We start from the raw sequence: 23,618 nt of genomic DNA on the forward strand, positions 1-23,618 counted from the left end.
TCTCTTTGCGGTGCCCCCTTCGCTGGTAGTCAAGGCAGCTCGCTTTACGGCCCGGCGGCGATGGCGGAGGGAGAGCGGGCGGAGAACGGCGGAAGCCCCGGGCGGCCGCCTCAGGAAGCCGAGGCGGAGTCGCTGGAGCGCGCCGAAACCCTCAAGACGCAGGCAAACGACTTCTTCAAAGGTAACGCTTGAGGCAAGGGGAGGGGGCGGGGCCGCTATGCCAGGGAGGGGCTTCCTGAGGGGAGGGGCCAATGAGGAGAGGGGGCCCCCAGTGGCAGCCAATCCAGGAGGGGCTTTCAGAGGCGGGGAGCCAATGGGGAGAAAGAAGGGGGCTACTTTAGGGAGGTGTGGGGAAGGGAGTCACGGGGGGGGTGAGGGGGAGAAAGATGGCCTTTGGGGCCCAAAAGGGTGGGGGTGAACGGGGAGGGAGGAGAAGCCAATGGGAGAGGGGCGTCTTGCTTGAGGAGGGGGCTTCAACCTGGGAGGGTGTGTGTGAGTGAAGGAGAATCATCAGGGAAGAGGTGCTGCTGATGGGGAAATGTTGAATGGCCATGTGGGGAATAGGGGGGAGAGACCCCCAATGAAAGAGCCAGTGGGGAGGGGTCTTTATTGGTGGAAAGAAGGCAGCCAACGGCCAAAGGGAGCTTTAGGGGGGGAGTGGTCTCCTCATTGCAGTGCCCTGGGGGAAGAAAGCCTGGAGGAGTGGCAGGAAATCCTTTGGGGGGGCGGGGAGGCTCTAAGGCAGCCTGGGCAGCCTTCAAACTTCCCAGACCCAGGCTTGTCTTTAAACCCCCCCCGGGGTGGGTGACAAGCTTGGGACCCCCTCTGCTGCGAGCATGTGACATCTCAATCACATGACAGGAACAGGAAGAGGGCCAATGCCAAGGCCCAGAGGGTGGGCGGCCCAGAAGCACAGGCCAGGTTCCATAGTGAAGGGCAAGGCACAAGCCCCAGCACACCGGAGGAGTGCTCGGCTGCTGGGCGACCTTGTTGTGCTGCTGCTCCTCCTGCAAGAGAGGCCGGAGGCCTGGAGCCCTCACTGCTTGCCTGCGTGTGCTTGTACCAGGTCTGTCCAAAAGCAGCCCCTGATGCAAACGGTGCGGCTCTGTGATGTGACCCACCTGGGGGGATCTTTGCCCCCCGGGGGGGGGTTAAGGTGGCTGGTCTATGACTGACCACTGGGCATTAATGATACTCGGTCCCTTGAGGCAACGTGATTGGGTGGGTGGGTGGGGAACGGCGGGTAGACAGAGGGCATCTCCTGCTTCGTGGCCACTTGGACCTGCATCTGTTCAGTACCTGTAACCAGGCTGTTTCTTCTATCTCACAGCATGTGACCATTCAGCCTGCAGCTAGCTGTACACGTTGTGGAAAACTGGAGCTGGTTGGCCATTTGCTGGCATAACGTTCAAACAATTCATAATGGCTTGAAGTGGCATGGGCAGTAGCCTGCTGAACTATTCAATCCTGTGTTTCCATCATTGAGCTTTGGAGACTGGTTTTATGAACCCAAGTGGAATTACGCTCTTCTAAGCCCCTCAGGTTCAATGGACTTGGAAGGGTGTAAAAACCGTTTAGGACTGCGCTGTCTGTTCTTGCCTCCATTTTATCCTCTCCCTTGTGAGAGAGACTAGTTGGCCACTGAGCTTCATGGATGGGGAAGGATTTGAACCTGGGTCTCCCCAGCTGCTGTCCAGCACTGTAGCCATTATATGCCATATAGGTTGTTGGTCCCTATTGCTGAAAGTGGCAGAGTTGGGCCATTGAAGGCATCTCTGAGTAGCATGTTAGCTGCAGTTTCTTGGAGCTGGAGTCTTAGCAGCTGGTTTTGCAGAGGAGTTTTATTTTCAATCACTTTCTTGGGAGGGCTAAATACAGTTGGAAACAGTAATACACAGATTATTTGCATGCCCTCTCTAAGAAGGACAGGAAATAGCGGCTGCCTTGGAGAAGGAGTCCATCAGTTTGTGGCAGAGCATCTGCTTTGCATGCAGGAAGTCCCATGTTCAGTCCTTGGCACCTTCAGTTAAAAAAGGACCAGGTGATGTGAAAGATCTTTCTCTGCCTGAAGAGCTGCTGACAGCCACAGTATACAATACTGACTTTGGTAGACCAACGGCCTGTCACATGGTAAGGCAGCTGCCCATGTTCATGAGAAATGCCTGATGGGCGAAGCTGTGTTTCTTTGCCGCCTCTTTCCATGTGACGGTTCCCTCCAAGCAGGACCTGAAAAGCCCTCATCCTTGGAGCATCCGAGTCAGGGGCTTGTCTACCTGGGCCAGATAACTGAAGGGTGAGCCCCACGGGGCTCCTGGCCTTTGACATTTTCAGCCTCTCCCTAGAAAACAAGTCCTTTGAGGTGGCTTTGGGAGGCCTTTGTGCCTGCTGCCTCCATGCAATTAGGAGGCTTACCTGTTAGCCGTGCCCTCAGGCCATGTTGCGACAAAGCCTGAAATTAAATAGTTTAGGCCTCAGACTCTCCACTGCCTTTGGAAGCTCAGCTGCCAACTCCCAGAGCGCGTCTGTCCTGTAATGCCTGGCTGTGTTGGCCGGTAGCCCTGAAGCAGGAAGGTTTCTAGCCTCTTAGAAGTTTGCGCTTAATCCTCACTGTTATGGATTCATTACGGGCGGGGGCAGGGCGGCCTTTTGGGTATACAAAAAGTGCATTTTTCTGTTTCTTCTCCTGAGAAGCTGCATCTATTTCTATTTTGCATACGATCCGCGGTCCCTCACGTCACGTTTGCGTAAAGAGCCGTTTCCGTTGAACAGCCTCTTCGTGTTCTTTTAGCTTCTGGCCCCTCACTGATGTGACATAAATAAACTGACAACTTGTGCTTTCCCCTAATTACTGTGGAATTACTGCCAGTGGTCTTTCCCCGCTTAAATTCCCCTGGGCGGATTAGAATTCCCACTTCATGCATAAGTGCCCGTTAAAGCTATGGGAAAGTGATGTTGTTTTGTGGCTGCCTTGATTGCAGGTATTGTACTAAAGGACAGCAGCGCAAGCTGCGGTATGTGATCGTGGGCATGCGCCCTCTGAGAGGTGGTAGGGAGGGGGAAGCCACAGCACTTGCCGGCCTTTGGAAAGAAGCATTGTGGTCTGTTGAAATATTTTTCTGTGAGGACTTCCCTTCCAAAGGCACCCGAGGAGGACACAGTTATTTCCTGCCTTGGTCTTGTTGACCTCAAAGCCCTCTTCAAAAGTAGTTTTGAAAGACAGACATGGCATTGGTGCCAGGCTGGTTCATCTGAACCAGGGGTGGTGGTGATTGTCAAAGGCCATGCTAGATACCTTAGGGGAGGTGTGGTCTGATGCCTGGATCATTTGGAAGGTTCTCCTGAAACAGGGTGACACCACTCTCCCTAGGGAGCCCCCATCACTACAAAGGAGAGCTTCCCCCCCAAAGAGAATGAGTTTTTGATTTTTCTGCTGTTTTCTCTTTGAGGGGGGGAGGACACACTTCTGAGGGTAAGCACCATTAGAATATCCACTGTGGGAGGACCTTGTGTGTTTAACAGCTAGAGTACAGTCCAGTGGCACCTTAGAGACTAACAAAATTTTCAGGGTATGAGCTTTCGTGAGCCAAAGGTCTCTTCGTCAGATGGATAAAGGGAGCTTTGACTCTGGAAAGCTCATACCCCGAAAATCTTGTAAGTCTCTAAGGTGCCACTGGACTCGAATCCAGCCGTTTTACTGCAGACCAACACGGCCACCCTCTGAAAACATCTGTTTAGTTGCAGCAGTGGGCTGTTTTCATGTTTTCACCTACTGTTTTGGCTTCTTGATAACAGCCCTTCTCCTCACCCCCAGGAAAGGATTATGAGAATGCAGTGAAGTATTACACCCAGGCCATCGAACTGAACCCCACCAACGCCATCTATTATGGCAACCGGAGCCTGGCCTACCTGCGGACGGAATGCTACGGCTACGCCTTGGCCGACGCCACCAAGTCCATCGAGTTGGACAAGAAGTACATCAAAGGCTATTACCGGCGGGCCACCAGCAACATGGCCCTGGGGAAGTTCAAGGCGGCCTTGCGGGACTATGAGACGGTGAGTGCGGAGGGCAGTGGAGGGGGGGGCTGATCGTGAAGCAGCTGCCCCTAGATGCTTTGCCAGCACCCTTGACTGGAGAGGGAGTGTTGGGATAGCAAAGGAGAATCCAGATTTGGATAATATCTCCCTGGGAAAGAGCTTACTTGTTTTTGGGTTTGGCATAACAGCCCCCTGCCATTAACTGTAGCTCCTGTGCATGCCCCCTTCCTCTTGTTTGAGCAAGGGATTCTTGTGAGAAGTGGGGTCTTCTCTCATGTGCAGTGGGCTTTTTAAGGAGGCAAGCAGCAGGAAAATCTTCTGAGCAGTTCAAGGGACTCCTGTTGATTCTTACCCTGTCAAAACCACAGTGAACATGAGGAAAGACCACCAGCCCTGCCAGGTCCTCTTCGATTTACTCTGAAGATCAATAGTTTTTGAGGGGGGAGATTTGCTGTTGGTGACACTTGTGGAGCCCCTGATTGCAGTAATATGGAGATGAACTGAGCATCAAACTACAGGACAGAACACATCGTTTTGCAAAAAGGGGGGTTGTTGTTTATTTACCCCCCCCCCCAATCAGAGAAACCGACCGTGGTGTGCAGATTTACAAAAGCCTGGCTTCTCTTTCCACCTCTACCCAGGTTGTCAAGGTGAAACCCAATGATAAGGATGCCAAGATGAAATACCAAGAATGCAACAAGATTGTGAAGCAGAAGGCCTTTGAGCGTGCCATTGCCAGCGAGGAACACAAGCGGTCCGTGGTCGACTCCTTGGACATAGAAAGCATGAGTGAGTGGGCTGGCTTTGGGTGGGGGGGGGCAGAGGATGTGTCTGGGGCTGTGACAGGAGCTGCCAATTCTGATGTTCTGCTTGAGATTCTCAATTGGCTTAAATGGGCACTCTCGTAGGGTAACGGACTTTACTATAGTGACTGTCGAAGCATCCTACATTTCAGGCAACCCGTTCCATGCTGGCTTGTCTGCAAAGGGAATTCCCCCCCCCCCCCGGTAGCACTCTTGCTTGTTGCAGAGGATTCTGGGGCATATTCTAGGGCCTGCATTCAGCTTGCGCAGGATGCTGGGCCTCAGTGTCAACGGAACGCCTGCTGCAAAGGGTGTTCCAGGCTCTCTTTGCTGCTGTTTGTTCTTAGGGAGGATAAGTGTGGGGTGGGGAAGGATAAATGAGGTGCCTTTGGGGGAAATTTGCCTGCCACTACCACCCATCTCATTGCGGAGCCCCTGATGAGCTTCTGAGGGAATTCCTGGGTTCACACAACCCAGGGAACGGGAGATTTGAGCCTTTCAAATCCAAAACAAATGGGAAGGGGGTTTGCCAGCAGTGGTTTGGGTGCCATTGATGCCAGAGTGCTGGACCCAGTTAGGCTGGGAGCCCTGCTGCAAGCCCCATGTTATGGATCTGGTGTGAATTTAATGGATAATTTTAAAAATAGGAGTTGGAGAAATGCCTAGAAATAAGGGACATGTGGGAGCTGTAAATGAAGAGAAAATGCCATGGAGGAGACCACCTACTTCTCTGGGATTTGAGCCATCCTGGGTTAGGATGGCTGCTGAAAGCACAGAAAGCCTTATGTAGATTGGAGCTCTTTTGAACCCGCCTGTAGGTCTGCTTGTGGCATGGGTGGGGAGCTCCTGTTCAGGCAGCCTTAGCACAGCATCCTTCCCTCATGAGGGAGCCCAGCCGTCCTTGTGCCTGTAACTAATGCCATTACCCGCGGGTGGCTGCGCCAAGATTTCCTGCCATCGCCCAAAATAGATCAGGATCTCAGATCATATATAGAATCCAGTGTGGAGAGGCTTAATCAGGGAAAATAAATAGACTGGTATTAACAATGGGGCCAGCTACTTGAACGGGCAGGGCCTTTAATCCTGGCATCCTGGCTGAGCAGTGATGTTTGCATCCTGCCGCTCGGGAAAACCGTGAATTCTGTGTGTAAAATTTTTGCGAATGGCACCTCTTTTCCTTACTTCTGCATGACTTGCTCAGATAAAACCGTAAAGAGGGCACAGAGGAGGGAATCACTGTGTTTTGAGGCTGGAAATTCAAACTAACGGAAAGGCAGCTGTGAGCTCTGTAATTTCAGGAATGGTGTCCTGGCGGCACACCCAAACTCTTTGTGAGAACAGTCCTGTCCTGCTGTTCGTATGTCCTTTCTCCTGCGGTTCTGGGGATTTTGCAGCCCTGCCTCAGAAAACTGACGCCAGTCCGTCGTTGTGGATTTCAGTTCTGTTCTGGGGAGCCCTGGGAGTTTTCGTGTTCAGTAACAGAAAACAAGCTCCCCCTCCCCACAAAGTCCGCTTGTCTGCTGCTGACCCTCCCCAAAAAGTGCAACTGTTGTCTTTTTCCGGGGCACGTTCTCAGTTCAGATATATCAATGATGAGGCCCTGTCAGTAGGGCCGGGAGTGTGGCGGGCAAGTTTATGTGGGTAGTATTCCCCAAAACATGAAAGTCTTTTGGAAGCTGAGCAGGTCATTTGGGAAGTTTCCTTTTCCTTGCTGTGTTGTAGAAGAGCGAAGTTAGTTTCTCTGAGGAGGAAGGGGTCAGGCCTGGTGCGCCTCCTGTCCTGAAGTCACTGCGAGGGAGGGCATTGAGGCGCCTGACTCCCCTCAGAAACATGCGGGAAAGGACTGGTGAGGGACTGACTTTCTCTGGGCAGCTGTCAAGAGACCCCCTTAGAAACTGAGGCTGGCTCTGTCGTGTGCGAGGGCTGCTTGTATTGTCTTCCCCCCTCCCCAAATCGAGGGTAGATTGGCTGTTTAAGTTTCCAGAGATGTTCCTGGTGGTTGTCTGCAAGAAGCAAGCCAAGCGGAGCCCCATGAGCACTGCTGCTGGTGCAAGAGCCACTCGGCTCAGAATGCTCCCGGGCCCTGATCCGCCCCTGCCTGCCATTAAATCTTCTCCTTCTCTCACTTTCTGTAGCCATTGAAGATGAATACAGCGGCCCAAAGCTGGAGGATGGGAAGGTGACGCTTGCTTTCATGAAGGAGTTGATGCAGTGGTACAAGGATCAGAAGAAGCTGCACAGGAAATGTGCCTATCAGGTAACACCCCTCCTCCCGCAAGATCTGCAGAAGCAGAGAGATGCAAGGAGGGTGACGCAGAATCAGTGCCACCGCAGCCTATCTATCTAACCTACTTTGCAAATGGGCCTAATGACACAAATCTACTCCCAGGTAGTGATGTAAAATTGCCAGAGGCCCTCAGAGCGGCCTTAAATAATTAAAGCAAAAGGCGGCTAATGTGGCACCTGATCTGTAATTAAAGTTGCATCTGATGGAGATTGCCTATCCCTGCAGTGTGGCGGGGGTGGAGAGTGGCTTTTGAGTTCTTGTGCACCCTTTGAAACACTTCCTTTCTTTAAAAAAATTATCTGCAGTCATGAGGACTAGAAACTTTTCTTTTAAAATGTTACCGAAATCCGGGGTTTTTAAATCCTCCAGGAATATTTTAAGTTGATCCAGCTGCTAGAAATCCTTTTGATCCTGGTGTTTTGTGTGAATTTCTTTCTCTCTCCCCCGCCTCATTTTCTGTTCTTGTAGATCTTGGTGCAAGTGAAAGAGGTGCTATCGAAACTCCCCACCCTAGTAGAAACTACGTTGAAGGAGGTAGGCCTCTCATTTTGAATTCGGGGATGAGGCAGGCGGGGCTCTCCATTCCCTCCTCTCTCCAAATACCGCTTCTGCTTTTAAAGGTATTTGCCTTCACCGTAGAACCTAGGCCTTCCTGCCCTGTAGAAAATGGCAAACTCCAGGTCTTCGGCTCCTTTCTTTTCCATTCTGGTGTCAAGTGGACACCCCCTTCCCCCGAAAGCTCATACCTTGTGGTACCCGCTGCTTTTTCCATGAGCTCATCTTATTAGTGTATCTTTTAACCATCGTGGTTTCTCAGCAACACTTGGAATGCAAATTTTATGAGGAGGTGAAGACCTCTACATACACATGAATGTATAACGCAACCTTATCCTGCTGGCCTCTCTAGCTGTTCTCCGACCGGCAGCAGCTCTCCAGGGCTGCCTGGAGAAAGTTATTTCCCTGTGCTTGCTCCTAGGTTCCTTGAACTAGAGTTGATACTGAAACATTCTGCACACGAAGCAGGTGCTCTGTCTCTTAGCGGTTGCTTTGGCCCCTTCTTTGCAGGCATTCCCTGGGGAAAGCCATGACTGTTCAAGTGGTTTAGATTTGCCTGTGTTCTCTGCGCCCCCTCCCTGCCCTTTCTTCAAACAGCCCCATCTTCATCCCAAATGCTGGACTTGTTGGGTGACCCTGGGCCCTTTGTTCTCTGTGTAAGCCCTTGGCCCGTAGAATCCCCAAAAGCAACAACCCAGACAGGTAGTCCTAAGGTAAGTTGACTTTATTGGAAATCAAGCAGGTAAACAGAGCTTGCATACTAACTAAGCCAAGAATGGCTGGTAGGCGCAAATCAGTAATATATATTGGCATAGCAGATAATGCAGGTTGGCATAGCAACTCAGTCTCTCACGGGAGAGGAATGTCCGAGATAAAGTGTTCGTTAGAACAACAGTCCTTGGCCGAGACGAGCAAAGCAAGACAGCTGTGAGAAGCTGCAAGAAAGTCAAAACAACTCAGAGGGGCCGAGGAGCCGCGAATCGTCGAGAACAGGCCCGCTCCTGACACTCTGACCCTTTCCCTAAGTCTCAGAGTAGTATTCTCTTGTGGTTTTAGCTGGGACAACCCAAAGCAATTTTTGCAATCAAGGTGGAAGATGGGGATGCAGTCCAGACCCCCTGAGCATGGGGTGCAAGTTCTGTGTGAACCAAATTGAAATGGAGCGGAAGCAAGGGAGTGTCGGCTTGATAGGTTTCCCTGTAGTGAAAAATGTCTGCAGCACAGCTTCCTGCCTTTTCCTTCAGCTGTCTCTTTTCGCCATCTGTTTCTCTCCTACTACTTCTTTATTCCAGACAGAAAAAGTAACTGTCTGTGGAGACACACACGGCCAGTACTACGATCTCCTGAACATATTTGAGCTGAATGGGCTGCCGTCAGAGACGAATCCATATGTATCCTTTCTCTGTGCTTCTTTCTAGGGTGCTCCCTCCCCCATCAAGCCATCTCTTTGATGGGAGGGGTATTCAAGGCCCTTGCAGGGGGAAGGGGTGGGGAACCAAGGACTGGAGGTCCTGGGTCAGAAAGAGCAGCTGTGGCGGCTGTCTTGATGGATCAGCTCCTGTTTGCCCTTGGTTCTCCCTTCACCTTGGAGCTGGGGTTAAGGAGGCCAGAGGGGACTGGCAAGCTAGTTGCAGGTCTGCCGTGTAGCCAGTAATTGGCACCTCCTCATTGAAGCGAGGTTGGCAGCATGAAGAAATTCCTTCTCCGGTGCCTGGAAGTTGCACTTGGAACCCTGTGGATGGCTGAGGCCTGGAGTTAGCTCGTCAAGCTGTGACTCTGTGAACAGCACCTTGATTTTTTTTCTTTAAACAACAATCTGAAATTTCTCTGTTCACGTTATCGCAGGAGTGAGCAACTCTCACAACGCGTGCCAAACAGCAACAGTCCAGACTGTTTTGCTTGGCACCAGAGGCTAGCTCTCCACCCAGGGGAGCCCCTGAGACCCTGGCTGTTGTGGGAGGAGGGGACAAGCGTGGCTGACTCCCAACCTTGCTTCCCAGACCAGGGCTGGGAGGCAAGCCCTTGAGGGGTGGACTGCGCATTGGGCCTCAGCTTGTGTTCCTGTGTGTCTAGCCAAGTACAGCCCCCACCTCCCCCACCCCCTTTTGTTTGCTGGCACACCAGTATCTTTGCATGTAAATGCTGCTTTGGTGGGGAAGGTGCACTCTGTCCAATAAAGCTGCCTGCCCTAATCTACTGGATCCCATGTTCAAATGCGTGTGTCCCTCCTGTGGAATTACAGATGCTGGAACAGCTAGATCCGAGTCCAGTGGTACTTTCAAGACCAACAAGATTTTCAGGGTATAAGGTTTCGAGAGTCAGAGCTCCCTTCCTCACATATGAATAGGAATGGAGTACTCGGAGTCCTTATATCCCAGTCAGAAGGTGGGAGAAGTATTGCAAAGAAGTAACTCAGATGCTGAAATGTTACTGAGGGCAGGATCTCACCCCCCCTCCCCGCACACGCACACATTGATTTGCCTTATAATTGCCCTCGGAGTTCCTCTGAAGCAGCTGGTGGTCGTGTCCCTTTTTGCATCTGGTTAACTGGTTAACTTCTCCGTTCATGTTTGCTTCAGGTTAAGTTTGGTTTCTTTTCCCAAGAGCTCTGGGTGGGATGCAGCATATCTTGAGAAGGAAGATCTCCCCTCCACCACCTCCACAGGAAAGAAGCTGGGAGGGGCGCAGAGAGGGAGGGAGAGTGTTTGGATCCCGCAAGGAGGGGCTGTGTTGTTGTTGTTTTAAACACGTTTGCCTTTTTTCCTGAGCGCGGACCCTTCCCCTCTGCAGATATTTAACGGGGACTTTGTTGACCGCGGCTCCTTCTCCGTGGAAGTGATATTAACGCTTTTTGGTTTTAAGCTGCTATACCCAGATCATTTCTACCTACTGCGTGGTAAGTGCCTCCTTCCCTGAACAGTTTGGAGAAGGGGAGTGGGATCAATGAACTGCTGTGGGGTGTCTTAAGCTGGGGAGGGGGAGTTGCAAAGCCAGGTGTGGGGAGGAGGAAGAAGGAAGGCTCAGAAAGGAAGCCCTTGGGAGGCTTGCTGGCAGACTTCGGTTTCTTGCTGCATCAAGGGCAAAATGGCCCTGGCCTCCCAACTGGGTGTTCAGTTGAGCTATCTTATATTCTAATAGCAAATTCGGCCAAATCTTTGTAAACTTAAATCCAGTGACTGGAGCTGTGAACGTACAAGACAGATCTTTTGCAAACCTGAAAAGGGGTCCAGATTTACAGAAAAAACTGAAATCTTTAAAAAAAAAAAATTGGGTTTTAAAAAAAAACCAAAAAATGATCAAAGGAGTGCCCGTAGCTTTAAGCAACAGATTCCCTCAGTGGCTATTGCTAGGCAACCACAGATTCCAGGCTTCAATTTCTGTCAGTAAAAGGCAAGGGGAGGGGGCAGAGCCCTTTTTTCCAGGCCTATTTTTGCCTTTGAGGGAGAACTCCCTGGGGCCAGATCCAGGGTTGCCAGTTCCAGGTTGGGAAATTCCTGTAGATTTTTGTGGTGACGTCTGAGGACGGCAGGGTTTGGAGTGGGAAATGGCCTCAGCAGGTCATAATGCCATAGAGTCCATCCTCCGAAGCAGCCATTTTCTCCAGGGGGGCAGATTTCTGGAGTTCAGCTGTAATTCTGGGGGATCTCCAGGTCCCCTCCAGGAGGTGGCAACCTTAGGCCTGGCGGCAACCTCTGGGTGACTTGATATCACCTGACTTTCATGACTCAGCTAGGCCTGGCTGCTTGCTACTGTTCAACAGCAGCCACCCTATGAAAGCCAGCACAGTTAGCGCTTCAGAGCAGGGTCTGGGAGACCCAGGTTCAAATCCCCACCTTGTTGTGGAAGCTCACTAGGTATTTTGGACCAGTCACATACTTTCAGCCTAACCTATCTCACAGGGTTGTTGTGTGGATAAAAAGGAGGATAGGAGACTAATGTACTCTGTTTTCTCCACTGTGGAAAAAGACTACTTTTCCAAGGTAGAGGCTGCAGGTAGGGAGGACACAGAAAACTTAAGGCAGAGAGGCAGGTAAAGGTAGATTGGCTGTTGGGTGGAAAGGAGATAGGGTAACCAACTCCAGGTTAGGAAATTCCTAGAGATTTGAGGGGTGGAGCCTGGAGAAGGTGGGATTTGAGGAGGGGAGAGACCTCAGAAGGATATAATGTCACAAATGCCTCCCTCCAAAACAGCCATTTCCTCCAGGGGAACTAAGATTGCCAACCTCCACATAGTGCTAGAGATCACCTGGAATTACAACTGCTGTCCAGATAACAGAGATCAGTTCCCCTGGAGAAAAGGGCTGCTTTGGAGGGTGGAGTCTGTGGCATTATACCCTGCTGAGGCCTCTTCCCTCCCCAAACCTCACCCTCCCACAGCTCCACCTCCAAATCTCCAGGAGTTTCTCAATCTGGGCCTGGCAACACTAAAGGGAACTGATTTCTATTGTTGGGAGATCTGTTGTGATTCTGGAAGAGCTGCTGCCACTGCTGCTGTGGGGGGGGGAGCAGATGGGTGGCTGGGAAGGTGATGGGGCAGAAAGAGAGAGAACATGACAGGCATGGAGGAGAGAGAGAGTACGAAAAAGGGTGGAAGGAAAAAGTGAGAGACTGAGAAAAGTTGGGGGGGAAGCAAAGGTGGGGGGGGGAATGAGATAGCTGCTTCCGCAAGTTTCTTGCGGGTCCCCACTTATATATTTCTGAATACCAAATGCACCAAAGAAAAGAGACACTCGTTCTTGTCAGGCAATAACAAGGTTCCTGCATTTGATATTGGGAAAGGAGGAAGTCACAGAGGTCCTGTAGAGTTGAATAACTTTAGCAGTGGCCCCCTTCGAAAAGTTTGAGAGCTGCTGCGCTGAAGGTCTGTCTCAGCGTAGGGCATTCCTTCATTTTTTCACCTTTTGGGATGTTTTCTTCTTATTCCTTGGAGGCCAAGTGTTGGGCTGGCCCATTTAGGGGTGCCTTCCCTCCCCCACCCCAAAGCAGTTGGCGTTGGGCAGTCTAGAAAGCATGGGGGCTCCAACATCCTCTGTGCTGTTGCAAGAGACATTGGTGTGTCTTTGGTGGAACCCCTGGAAAATATTCATGCTCCAAGCGATTTCCTTCCTGCTTTCCAGGGAACCACGAAACAGACAACATGAATCAGATCTACGGGTTCGAGGGGGAGGTCAAAGCTAAATACACAGCCCAGATGTTTGAACTCTTCAGTGAGGTCTTTGAATGGCTACCTCTGGCCCAGTGCATCAATGGCAAAGTATTGGTAAGAGCGTGGCATCCACTGGGGGATGGGGGGAGAGGCAGATGAACCAGGTGATGATCGGTCATGCGCAGAGTTTTCACCTCTGTTGATGCCTGCCGTGCTCACTTCCCCTCCTGGCAGATAATGCATGGCGGGCTGTTCAGTGAAGATGGGGTAACACTAGACGATATCAGGAAGATTGAAAGGAATCGACAGCCTCCAGATTCGGGTGTGTATATATTGGTGGGGTTGCCAAGCTCCATGGGGGTGGAGCTGCTGGGTAGGTGCGGCTAGCAGGGTGTGCTCCCAGTAAGGCTGTCTGCTTCCCCCCACCCCTTTCCCCCAGCCTTGCTCCCTGCGCAGGGGGCGCCAACCTTTTTGAGGCTGGGGCACCTTTGAAATTCTGACACAGCATAGTGAGAGCAACTACAAATTGGCTGCCGCAGAAGGTGGAGCCAGCCACAAAATGGCTGCCACAGCTTATCTTCACACAGTGAAGAGCCTTGTGTTGTGGGGGCAGCTGCTGCCAAAACAACATTTTAAAAAGTCTGTTTTGGGAGGTTTTTTGCAGCCAACTTATGGCGAGCATGTAGACTTTTCAAGGCAAGAGACAAGCAGAGGTGGCTTGCCGTTGCCTGCCTCTGTGCAGCAACCCTGGTATTCCTTGGTGGTCTCGCACTCAAATACTAACCAGGGCTGACCCTGCTTAGCTTTGGAGATCTGAAGAGATTGGGCTAGTCTGGGTTATCCAGGTCAGGGCAAAAAAAACTGTACAGCCAATCAGAAGCTTTGCTGGGCAGAAGCCTCACCTGGCCCCACCTACTTTCAAAAAACTCTGTGCGGGTGCCATGGCACCCATGGGCACCACATTGAGGACCCCTGTTTTAGCAGTAGCCTGGAGCTAAGTAGGCCAGAGAATCTGATCTCAGCAGGGGAAAATTCGCCTGTTAAATATGTCTGTATCAAAGACGGAGGAGCACAGAGCCTACAGAAGGGAGAGGCCGGCTATGGATCCTCACGGACGGGTCCTGGCAGAAGGCCTGGGTGTGAACCCCAAATTTTTCAGCCTCCTGAGAGCTGGGTGCCAGTCCTGGGGGTGGGCAGGGGCTGTAGGCAGCACAAGGCCCCTTTCCCTTTTAATAAGACCTTTCTCCTTCCCATTGGTAGGTCCCATGTGCGATTTGCTCTGGTCGGATCCTCAGCCCCAGGTATGTCCTGTTGCAGTCATCTGCATGCTCAAGCGGTCCTGGGTCGGCTGCTCGGCCTTGTCTGTATTCTGGGCACCCCTCTTCCTTTCCCCGCTTGGTGCATATGGGCTTGCCCAAGACAGGTTCTTCTTTTTCCCATTTTGAGGCTACTCTAGTTGTGGGGCTCCTTCTTCAGTCAGCCCCCATAACTGTAAGAATCTGACTGTCCCCAGAGGAAATTCCCCCTTCCAAACCCACCTGTGTGATCCAGGCCGCATTGGGTTGCCCACAGAACAGATGCTCTGTCAGAAATTGCTTACAAGGAATAACAGTTCCAAGGTGACTCACAGATGAGGCAAACCACATCCTGCTGTGGACAACCAAAACACAAACCTCGGTGCCGATATGGCCTTAGTTTTGGGGAGATACACAAGCGAAAGATGCAGGCAGGTACTTGTGAAGTTCTTCAGTGCTGGAGCCCCGTGCCACTTCCTGCTTTCCCAAGCGATGGTCCTGGGGGGAACAAAGGGCTTTATTATATTTATTTGAAACATTTATTCACCCCCTTTCTTCCTTATGGAGTTCAAATAGGCTTACAATATAAATATAATAGAGCAAATATTGTATAAAGGTAAAACATTCTATTCTTCCCTGGAGAGCCTTTCATTATTGGAACAATCAAAGCATCCTGAATATGTTTGTAGATTTTACAGTCAAAAATAACGTTCTAAAGATTCAATATTCCCCTCTTTACATAAACATTCACATTCTTCGTGAGGATTCCGTTTGTATCTACCCTCCAGAACAGCTGAGGAGAGTGCATTATAATGCAACAAAGTAAATGCTCTCCTATAATCTGGATTGTCTAGATGGAAAATGTAAGATGCCGGAAGTATTTTAGTCAGGGTACATAAAACCAGAATTTAAAACCACAACTTATGACTGCTTTAATCAAACGCAGTCTTAAATGGAAGGTGTGACTTCCACCGGAGCGGGAGTCAGGGCTGTTGTGTATACAAGGAGAAGAAAAGCAGATTCCTGCCCCCCCCCCCCTGGATTTTGATATCCAACACCACCTGACTGGATGTTGTCCTCCTCGTTTGTCTCGTCTAGAATGGCCGGTCGGTCAGCAAGCGCGGCGTGAGCTGCCAGTTCGGGCCGGATGTCACCAAGAGCTTCCTGGAGCGTAACAAATTAGACTACATCATCCGCAGCCATGAGGTCAAGCCGGAGGGGTATGAGGTGGCCCACGATGGCAAGTGTGTTACCGTCTTCTCGGCCCCCAACTACTGGTGAGTATGCGCGTGCCCCAGGATTGTGTCCCACCTGCGTGTTGGGTGCCGAAGTGGGGAGAGGAGCTGGGAACTGTCCTTTTGCTAAAGGCCTCCTTTGCCCAGGAGGGCTGACCAATTTCAGGGTTTTTCTTTCTAGTTTGTTGTCATTCCTTGTGGGAGGCGGGAATGCAAAGGGGGCTCTTCCCATAACCTAAACCTTACGACACTGTCAGCTTGAGTCTAGGTGTAGCGCCACCGCACATGATCAAACTCTCCACAAACACACACAAACTCCTTTAATGTGAAAAACGAGCATATCAAAGGACAAGGCGATGCTGGGACCTCCTTACCCCAGGGGTGTCGAACTCAAATGTTACGAGGGTTGGATATGACATAAATGTCACTTGGCCATGTGTATCAAATAAAATAAATAAACACTATAAAATATAATGCCAGGTACCGGAGACAGGAACTTTATAGAACACACAGGCAAAGTCAATTAAGTATATTATTTTTTGTTATTGTTATTATTTTTTGTTTTAATATTTGTATTTTAAGTAAAAGGTTTTAAAAACATCATTAATTGGCTTTGCCTGTGTCTTCTATAAAGTTTGTATCTCCTGGTCCCTGGCATTAAATTTGATTTGGGCTAGTGTGGGAGGCGCCTGGGCATTCTTTGGACGCTGTTTCCAGTCCCACTAAAGTTTGTTTTTTAAATACCTTCCTTGTGAAGGTCTTAACTGCTGTCTTCTGCCATTACAAATTAATTTAGCAAAGAGGTCATAGTGCTCAAGCCAAAAAAGAAGAAACCTTGTAATGCAACATCAGGTTTTATAGTGGTACAGCTATATGTATTAATAATAACTTGGAATTTATTGGCACGCTGCCTGAGACCCTGGATAGCCGCTGCCAATTTAAGTAGTTAATACTGATTGGATGGACCAGCAGTCTAATTCAGTATAAGGCACCATCCATTCACTAATCCATTTATAATTAACCATATTTACTTGTAACGAAGGTGACCCTGAATGTAAGATGCCCCCTGAAAACCAGTTATGCACAAAGACAAACATTTCAGTGGACATAACTGTAACTTGTATGTAAATAAGGTAATTGAAAGTGCCATTAAGTCACAGCTGACCTGGCAACTCTGTAGATGAACAAACAGAGGTGATTTTGCCATTGCTTGCCTCTGCGTAGCAACCCTGGTATTCCTTGGTGGTCTCCCATCCAAGAACTAACCAGCGCTGACCCTGCTTAGCTTCTGAGATTTGACGAGATTGAGTTAGCCTGGCCAATCCAGGTCAAGGAATATAAAAACACCCCCTCTATTTTTTTTGTATGGTATACCTGGAAAAAAAAACTAATTTGCATTTAAGTAATTACCTCAGTGCAAATCTAGGTTTCTTCTAGGTATTAATTGGATTAATGTCTCATCACGTCTTTGATTTATTGTAAGCTGCTTTTATATTTGCAAATAGATAGGCAAGGTTTAAAAAATTGAAGTAAACAAATGTTCTTTTAAAAATAAATATTATTGCTTATAATTACATACAGTAAAAAGGGGGGGAGATACATATATAGCCAACTAAAAGACAAAATATTAATGCACAAGAAACAGAATAATCTACAAATGAAACCTAAAATGCAAATGGATAAATCTTGTCACTTATTTTCTTATTCCGGAATGTAATAATATTCAGTGTAAATAAATGCTCTTATTTTAAAAAATCTCCCCCCTTTCCCTAGAAACTCTCAGTGCTGCATGCAAGTAAAAAACCCCAACAAACACACACAACATACAATAAAATGCAGTGAAACAAATAACCTATCAGACCTACCAGCAGAACAAGAATAAACTAGAAAGGCATAATGAATCAAAATCCTGCCATTGCAGTAAACAAAATCCAACTATGAAAGTGCACCCCATTATTTTTTTTGAATGAGATTGCTTGTCCCAGCAGCAGTTGTGCAAGCCGAAGAGCAAGGGCAGGGTCACATGGCCTGCCTGCAGAGTGTGCAGCAGCCAGGAGAGCCAGTGAGTGGGCAAGCAAATGAGTGGGTGAGTGAGTGATTGGGCGAGCAAGCCACTCACGGAGAGTCACACTGCAGCCAGCCTAATTCCCCCCCCCCCAAGATCTGACCATGGCTGTCTGGGGAGTGTGCAAGCCACTGTTCTGAACGCAGATTGGCACCGTTTGCAAACAGTGCTTATCTGCTTTCAGATAGGCGCAGCTTGCACTCTCCAGCCCAGAGTGGAGTGGAAGGGGGTGTTTGTCTCAGTTATGCGGACTGGACAAAAGCCCTTGGCGGGCCTGATCCAGCCCTCAGGCCATATATTTGACACCCCAGTCTTACCCTGTTAGGGTTGCTAACCTCCAAGTGGTGGCTGGAGATCTCCTGCTATTACAGCTGATCTCCAGGTGACAGAGATCAGTTCCCCTGGAGAAAATGGCAGCGTTCAAAGGCGGACTTTATGGCATTGTACCCTATTGAAGATGACTGGGGAAGATGACTGGGGCAAACCACCCCGCAAACAAAGTCTGCCTAGTAAACGTCGGGATGTGACATCACCCCCATGGAATGACCTAGTGCTTTCACAGGGACCTTTACCTTTACACCCCATTGAAGTCCCAAACCCTGCCCTCCTCAGGCTTCACCCCAAAATCTCCAGGTCTTTCCCAACCCAGAGCTAGCAACCCTGTACCCTGAGGTGATAGTTCACTCTGTGCAAGGGTTTGGGCATTAATTCTTACAGTTAGAAGTGGTACAGCCAAGACACAGGTTATCTGTCCCCCATGGGCCCTGGTTTCAGTGATGTCCCCTTCTCTCAGGATGTTAACAGAATTCCAGAGTGTATCCAGCAGCAGTTAAGCTGAGACCACTCTCAGGGTGTCGATGGCCTTCTTGAAAACGGTGGCTTTGATATGCTGTAAAGAGCTGACAGGATTGTTAACCCAGCACTTCTCAAACCGGTGGCGGGGGTGGGGGGGCTATGAATTGCAAGACCGGGAGCAAAGTGGGAGAAGAGGCTTTGCGAAGCTCGATGGCGAATTGGGGTTTTCCTTTACACGATGTGAGAAATGGCTGTGAAGCACAATCATGCTACATCTTTATTAATGTTGAAAATGAAAAATATAAACACGTACAGCAGGGGTGGGGGAACCTCAGGCCCGGGGGCCGCATGACATTTTTTGTGGCCCTCGGGAGCTCCGGGGCCCTGCTGCAGAGGTGGGGCTCAGGGCGGCCCTCCCAGAGGGTGTTCCTGGCGCCACGGCTTACAGCGGCGCTGCGGCGCCCTTTGGACCGCCTCTTGCTGACTGTCGGCTGTTGAGCAGCGAGAGGGAGGGGGAAAAAGGCTGGCGGCTCCCGGTGGCAGAGCATATGCAGGAACCGATCGGGCTTCAGGGGGGCCCTTTTGTGGACTGGGGAGGAGAGGGCATGGAGACTGGGGCCCGGTCGCGCGGGGCTCTATGCGCCGCCGGGGTGTGTGTGTGTGTGTGTGTGTGTGTATGTATGTGAAGGGGGGCAGGGGAGGCTGGGGCCCGGTCACGCGGGGCCAGCGTGTGTGTGTGTGTTGGGGAAGGCTTTTCTCTCTTTTCTTCCTCTTTTTTCTGTCACTCTTTCTCCTTTCTCTCCCTCTCTTTCTCCCTCTTTTTCTGTCTCTTTCTTTGTCTCCCTCCGTCCTTTTCTTTGTCTCCCTCCGTCCTCTTCTTTGTCTCCCTCTGTCCTTTTCTTTCTTTCTCCCTCTCCATTTCTTTCTCCATTTCTCTCCCTCCCTCCCTTTTCCTCTTTCTCTGTTTTCCTTCCTCCCTTGCCGATCGACTGTGGGCTGCACCCCCCTGGCACCTCGTTTGCTCGGGCCCACTGCTGGCTGCCCTTCCGCCTGGGAGGGGGGAGTGGGGGCACCCTGCAGGCCTTCTCTGTGTGGCCTCCCCTGGGGTTGCCAACCTCCAGGTGGTGGCTGGAGACTGGCAACCCTAGCCTCTTCCCCCCCCCCACCAGGAGATCTACACCTGGTATGGCCCCTGAATGATGTCATAAATGTGCAAATGGCCCTTGGCAGGAAAAAGGTTCCCCACCGCTGACGTACAGTGTTATTTTTTAATTTATGTACGTTATTTATAGCCCACCTTTCTCACTGAGATGCAAGTGAGATTACACAGAATGAATCAGTACAATCAACAGGGTGGGGCATTCAATAAACAATGAAATGGGGTTAGGATTGTAGAAGTGTGGAACCAACCAGAAATCTAAATAATAGAATTGAAGCAAAACGTAACTATGAACTTGACACATTAAATGATGCAAAAATTACATAGTATGATCAGACACAAGCAAGCTATACGCAGCAGTATAGACCATGGTTCTTAATCATTTATCCAAGCTACTTTGTGTCACCATTTTGTATGGCGCAACCCTATTACATGTGTAGAAAAGCCCTCTTGAAAAATCCAGTTCCTGGAAAATGGAGATAAGTTTGCGAAGAAGAGTTGGTTTCTATTTGTCATCTTTCTCTACCACATAAGGACAAATCAAACCAGCTTACAATCACCTTCCCTTCCCCTCCCCTCCCCACAACAGACACCCTGTGAGGTAGGTGGAGCTGAAAGAGGTCTAAGAGAGCTGTGACTAGCCCAGGGTCACCCAGCTGGCTTCATGTGTAGGAGTGGGGAAACCAACCCGGTTCACCAGAGTAGCGTCCGCCACTCATGTGGAGGAGTGAGGAATCAAACCTTGTTCTCCAGGTCAGAGTCCACCGCTTTTAACTGTTGCGGGAGCTGGCGGATTGTGCCAATGCCCAGGAATAACCACCAGTACCAGTAGAGCTTGTAGAAAAAGCAGTTATTTATTCACAGTGCTATAAACACCATCTTCCACCACTATCTCCCAACATTAGACTCACAGAGTCTTATACTTATATACAGATGCCATCTCCAGGCAGCAATTAGTGTTCCTGGCTGAGTCACTCTCCAGGTGCAACTCATCACCTTCAGGCTGAGTCACCCTACAGGTGCAACTCATTAACTCAGTCTCAGGCCTTCTAGGGGCTTTCCAGGTTATTGCATCAGCTTAGCTTGACACTTAGATCCCCTGAATCTAAAACCACCTGTCATTGCTAATATGAACAGACTTGCATATTCTGTCACTCCTTCTCAAGTTTGTCATATTTGCTTTGACAGTTGCAAGAATCTGTTGCAATCCACCACCTTGGTGAACAGATCTGCAATATTGTTTACACCTGCACATCTCATTACTGTTATCAGATTATTGTTTATTGTAACCGACACATTTTGATACCTTATCTAACATGCTTGCTCTTGCCACGGAATGACTGCTCGTTAGCAAGAGTTTGCGCTGCTTCGTTATCTGAAAACACTTGTACCGGCAGAGATATATTTACACCCAATTCCTTCATTAAGAACACAAACCAGTCTATTTGTCCCACACACTCGCTAATGGCGCTATACTCTGCTTCACATGAGCTAGTAGCCACAAATGTTTGCTTAAGGGACTTCCAGTGAATTTGTGCCTTCCCCAGAAACAAGATGTACCCACTTGTTGATCTGGAATCTTTCTCCTCTGGCCAGGATGCATCCGCATATGCTGTCAGACTTCCTCCCTCTGCCCTCAGGTTTAACTGCTTATCCACGGTGCCCTTTAAATACCTAAGAACCCGCTTAGCAGCCTTCCAGTCTCTTTGTTTTGGAGACATATTTCGTTCAGTGAGACAGTGTACAGCTTGATAGATATCTGGTCTTGTCCAGCAAGCAAGGTACAGAAGGCTACCGACAAGAGACTGATATAGTTCTCTATCACATTCCTCTTGCCCTTCTGTCTCATCTTTCACATACCCTGTGACCATTGGGGTATCCACAGCATTTGCATTTGCTAAGTTAAACTTCTCCAGCAATTGCTGTATTTTTCTTGGTTGAGACAAAGAATAAAATCCCTCCTTGTCTCTGGTCACTTCCACCCCCAAATAACTTTGGATTGGTCCCAAACATTTCAACTTGAATTTTGTGCTCAACTCCTTCTGAAATTGCAATTGTTCCTGTTTTGTACTGGTGACCATACAAATATCATCTACAAAAACAATCAGATATGACACGCTTTGCACCATGCTTCTCAAATACAGACAGGAGTCAGCCACACTCTGGGTGAAACCTAATTGCTTTATGGCTTTGTCAAAGCAATTATACCATTCCCTGGCAGATTGATGGAGACCATAAAGAGCCTTGTTTAACTTTAACACCATGCCACTGTCTTTTAGCTTGTAACCGGGAATTTGCTCCATGAAAATTGTTTCCTTTAATGGAGCGTTGAGGTATGCAGTCTTGATATCATAATGCCATACCTCTAGATTCTTTAACCCTTCTACTGCCAGCACAGATCTAACAGATTCAGCCCGAATCATCGGACTGAAGCATTCATCATAGTTTAGGTATTTTCTTTGGCTATATCCCTTGCAAACAAGCCTGGCCTTTCTTTGCACAGCACCATTTGCAAGCCTTTTAACCTAGAAAATCCATCTGCAACCTATTACTGATTGCCCGCTTGGAAGTGATGTGGGAGTGAACACCTTATGCTCCTTCAGAACTGCCATCTCCACATCCATCGCTTCAAGCCATAAATTCTTCTCTTTATCTCCCAGAGAAAGAATTTCCTGGTAACTAGCAGGTTCATGGATTGACACATAATTAGCACAGTCACAGTGTTCATCAAACCCAAACCTTATAGGAGCTACACCCTTTGTAGTCCTGTCAGAACGTCTGGCTACCATTTCCCCGGCCTCCCCTCCTTCTGAATCTTCAGACTTTGCAGCTTGCCTGCTGGGAGTCCTCTGTGGGGAAAAGTTTACCTCTTGGGTTTTTGCCTGTTCACTTAAAGGCAACTGCACTGTTTCCTGCTCCTTTTCCTCCCCATGCAGCCTTGGCCAGTTTAAAGATTCCCCAAAGCTTGCTGATCTGCTGAACGTGATCTTATTTTGGGGATCTCCAAACCTGTAGGATTTGGCTGCATTCTGATAGCCTAGGAAAAGTAATTGTTTAGACCTTTTGCCACCCTTTCTTCTTTGATGCAAAGGTATATTGACCCAAGCTTTAGACCCAAAAATTCTCAAATGCTTTAAAGATGGGTTCTTCCCATATAACACTTTATAGGGGATGTCATTTATGCTTGAGGTCCACAAGTGGTTGATCAAGTAATTTGCAGTCTTGATCGCCTCTCCCCAAAATCTGGGTTTGAGCTGAGAGTCTTCCAGCAGAGCTTGCATCATTGATTGCAAGTATTGATTTCTGCACTCTGCGACCCCATTCTCCTGTGGCACCCCGGGATTAGCAAGTCTCTGCTCAATGCCTTTACTTTCCAGCCACTGAGTCAGGGCATGTGATAAGAATTCTCCACCCCTATCACACTGTATCTTTTTTACTTTGAGGTTTAATTGCCTCTCAACCCTGGCAAGCCTCACTCTTATTTTTCAAGAGATAAATCCATCCAAAATGGGTCCTGTCATCAACCACACATGATGCATATTTATTCTTGGACACACTGTCCGGATAGGGGCCACTCAGGTCCATGTGCATGAGCTCTAGGGATTGGCTACTAACCCTGCTGCTGGCTTTTGCCACTGGACCCCTCCTACTCTTCACTGATTTGCAAACTGTGCAGTCCAAGAAAGAGTTGCACTTATTTACTTTCAGTTCACCCCCTAATGCCTCTAGGGTTTTCCAAAGAGTAGAATATGATGTATGGCCAAGCCTCCTGTGGAGGAGATGCTGGCAGCCACATAGCCTTCCATCCCAGTGACCCCATGACCTTCTTGCTGTTCCTGCTCACCCCCTTCCAGGCTTGGGCAATGCCGTTCTAACCACCTCTTCCCTTCCTTCCTCTTTTGACCTCTTCTTTCCAGTGATCAGATGGGCAATAAAGGTTCCTACATCCACTTGAAAGGCTCAGACCTGCGGCCAGAATTCCACCAGTTCACAGCAGTGGTGAGTTTCTCCTCCCTGGGGGTGGGGCGTCTGGCAGGTGGGACCCCCAGGCCCCAGTGGTTCCCAGTCCCCCATTGTTCTGTCCCCCTCTCTGCTGCCGCCTTCCCACCTGGGCGCGGTTGCTGGTTCCCATTGATGCGTGTCGACTGACCAGGCGTATCCTGTTTCCAGCCTCATCCAAACGTCAAGCCAATGATGTATGCCAATTCACTGCTCCAGATGGGGATGATGTAAGCCGCCCTTC

At 49.5% G+C, this 23,618-nt stretch overlaps 1 protein-coding gene across 1 annotated transcript; it reads left to right on the plus strand.

Moving 5' to 3' along the window:
- PPP5C (protein phosphatase 5 catalytic subunit) lies at positions 1–23,618 on the plus strand. Its single transcript, XM_056846150.1, has 13 exons — positions 1–181; positions 3,812–4,053; positions 4,677–4,824; positions 6,974–7,095; positions 7,594–7,659; positions 8,973–9,071; positions 10,471–10,576; positions 12,798–12,940; positions 13,061–13,148; positions 14,087–14,127; positions 15,220–15,398; positions 23,293–23,374; positions 23,546–23,618. The coding sequence occupies exons 1-13, from the start codon at positions 61–63 to the stop codon at positions 23,606–23,608; spliced, it is 1,500 nt and encodes a 499-aa protein (XP_056702128.1). The 5' UTR covers positions 1–60; the 3' UTR covers positions 23,609–23,618.

This window comes from Euleptes europaea, chromosome 3 (genome assembly GCF_029931775.1).
Source record: "Euleptes europaea isolate rEulEur1 chromosome 3, rEulEur1.hap1, whole genome shotgun sequence".
Classification (NCBI taxonomy): Eukaryota; Metazoa; Chordata; class Lepidosauria; order Squamata; family Sphaerodactylidae; genus Euleptes; species Euleptes europaea.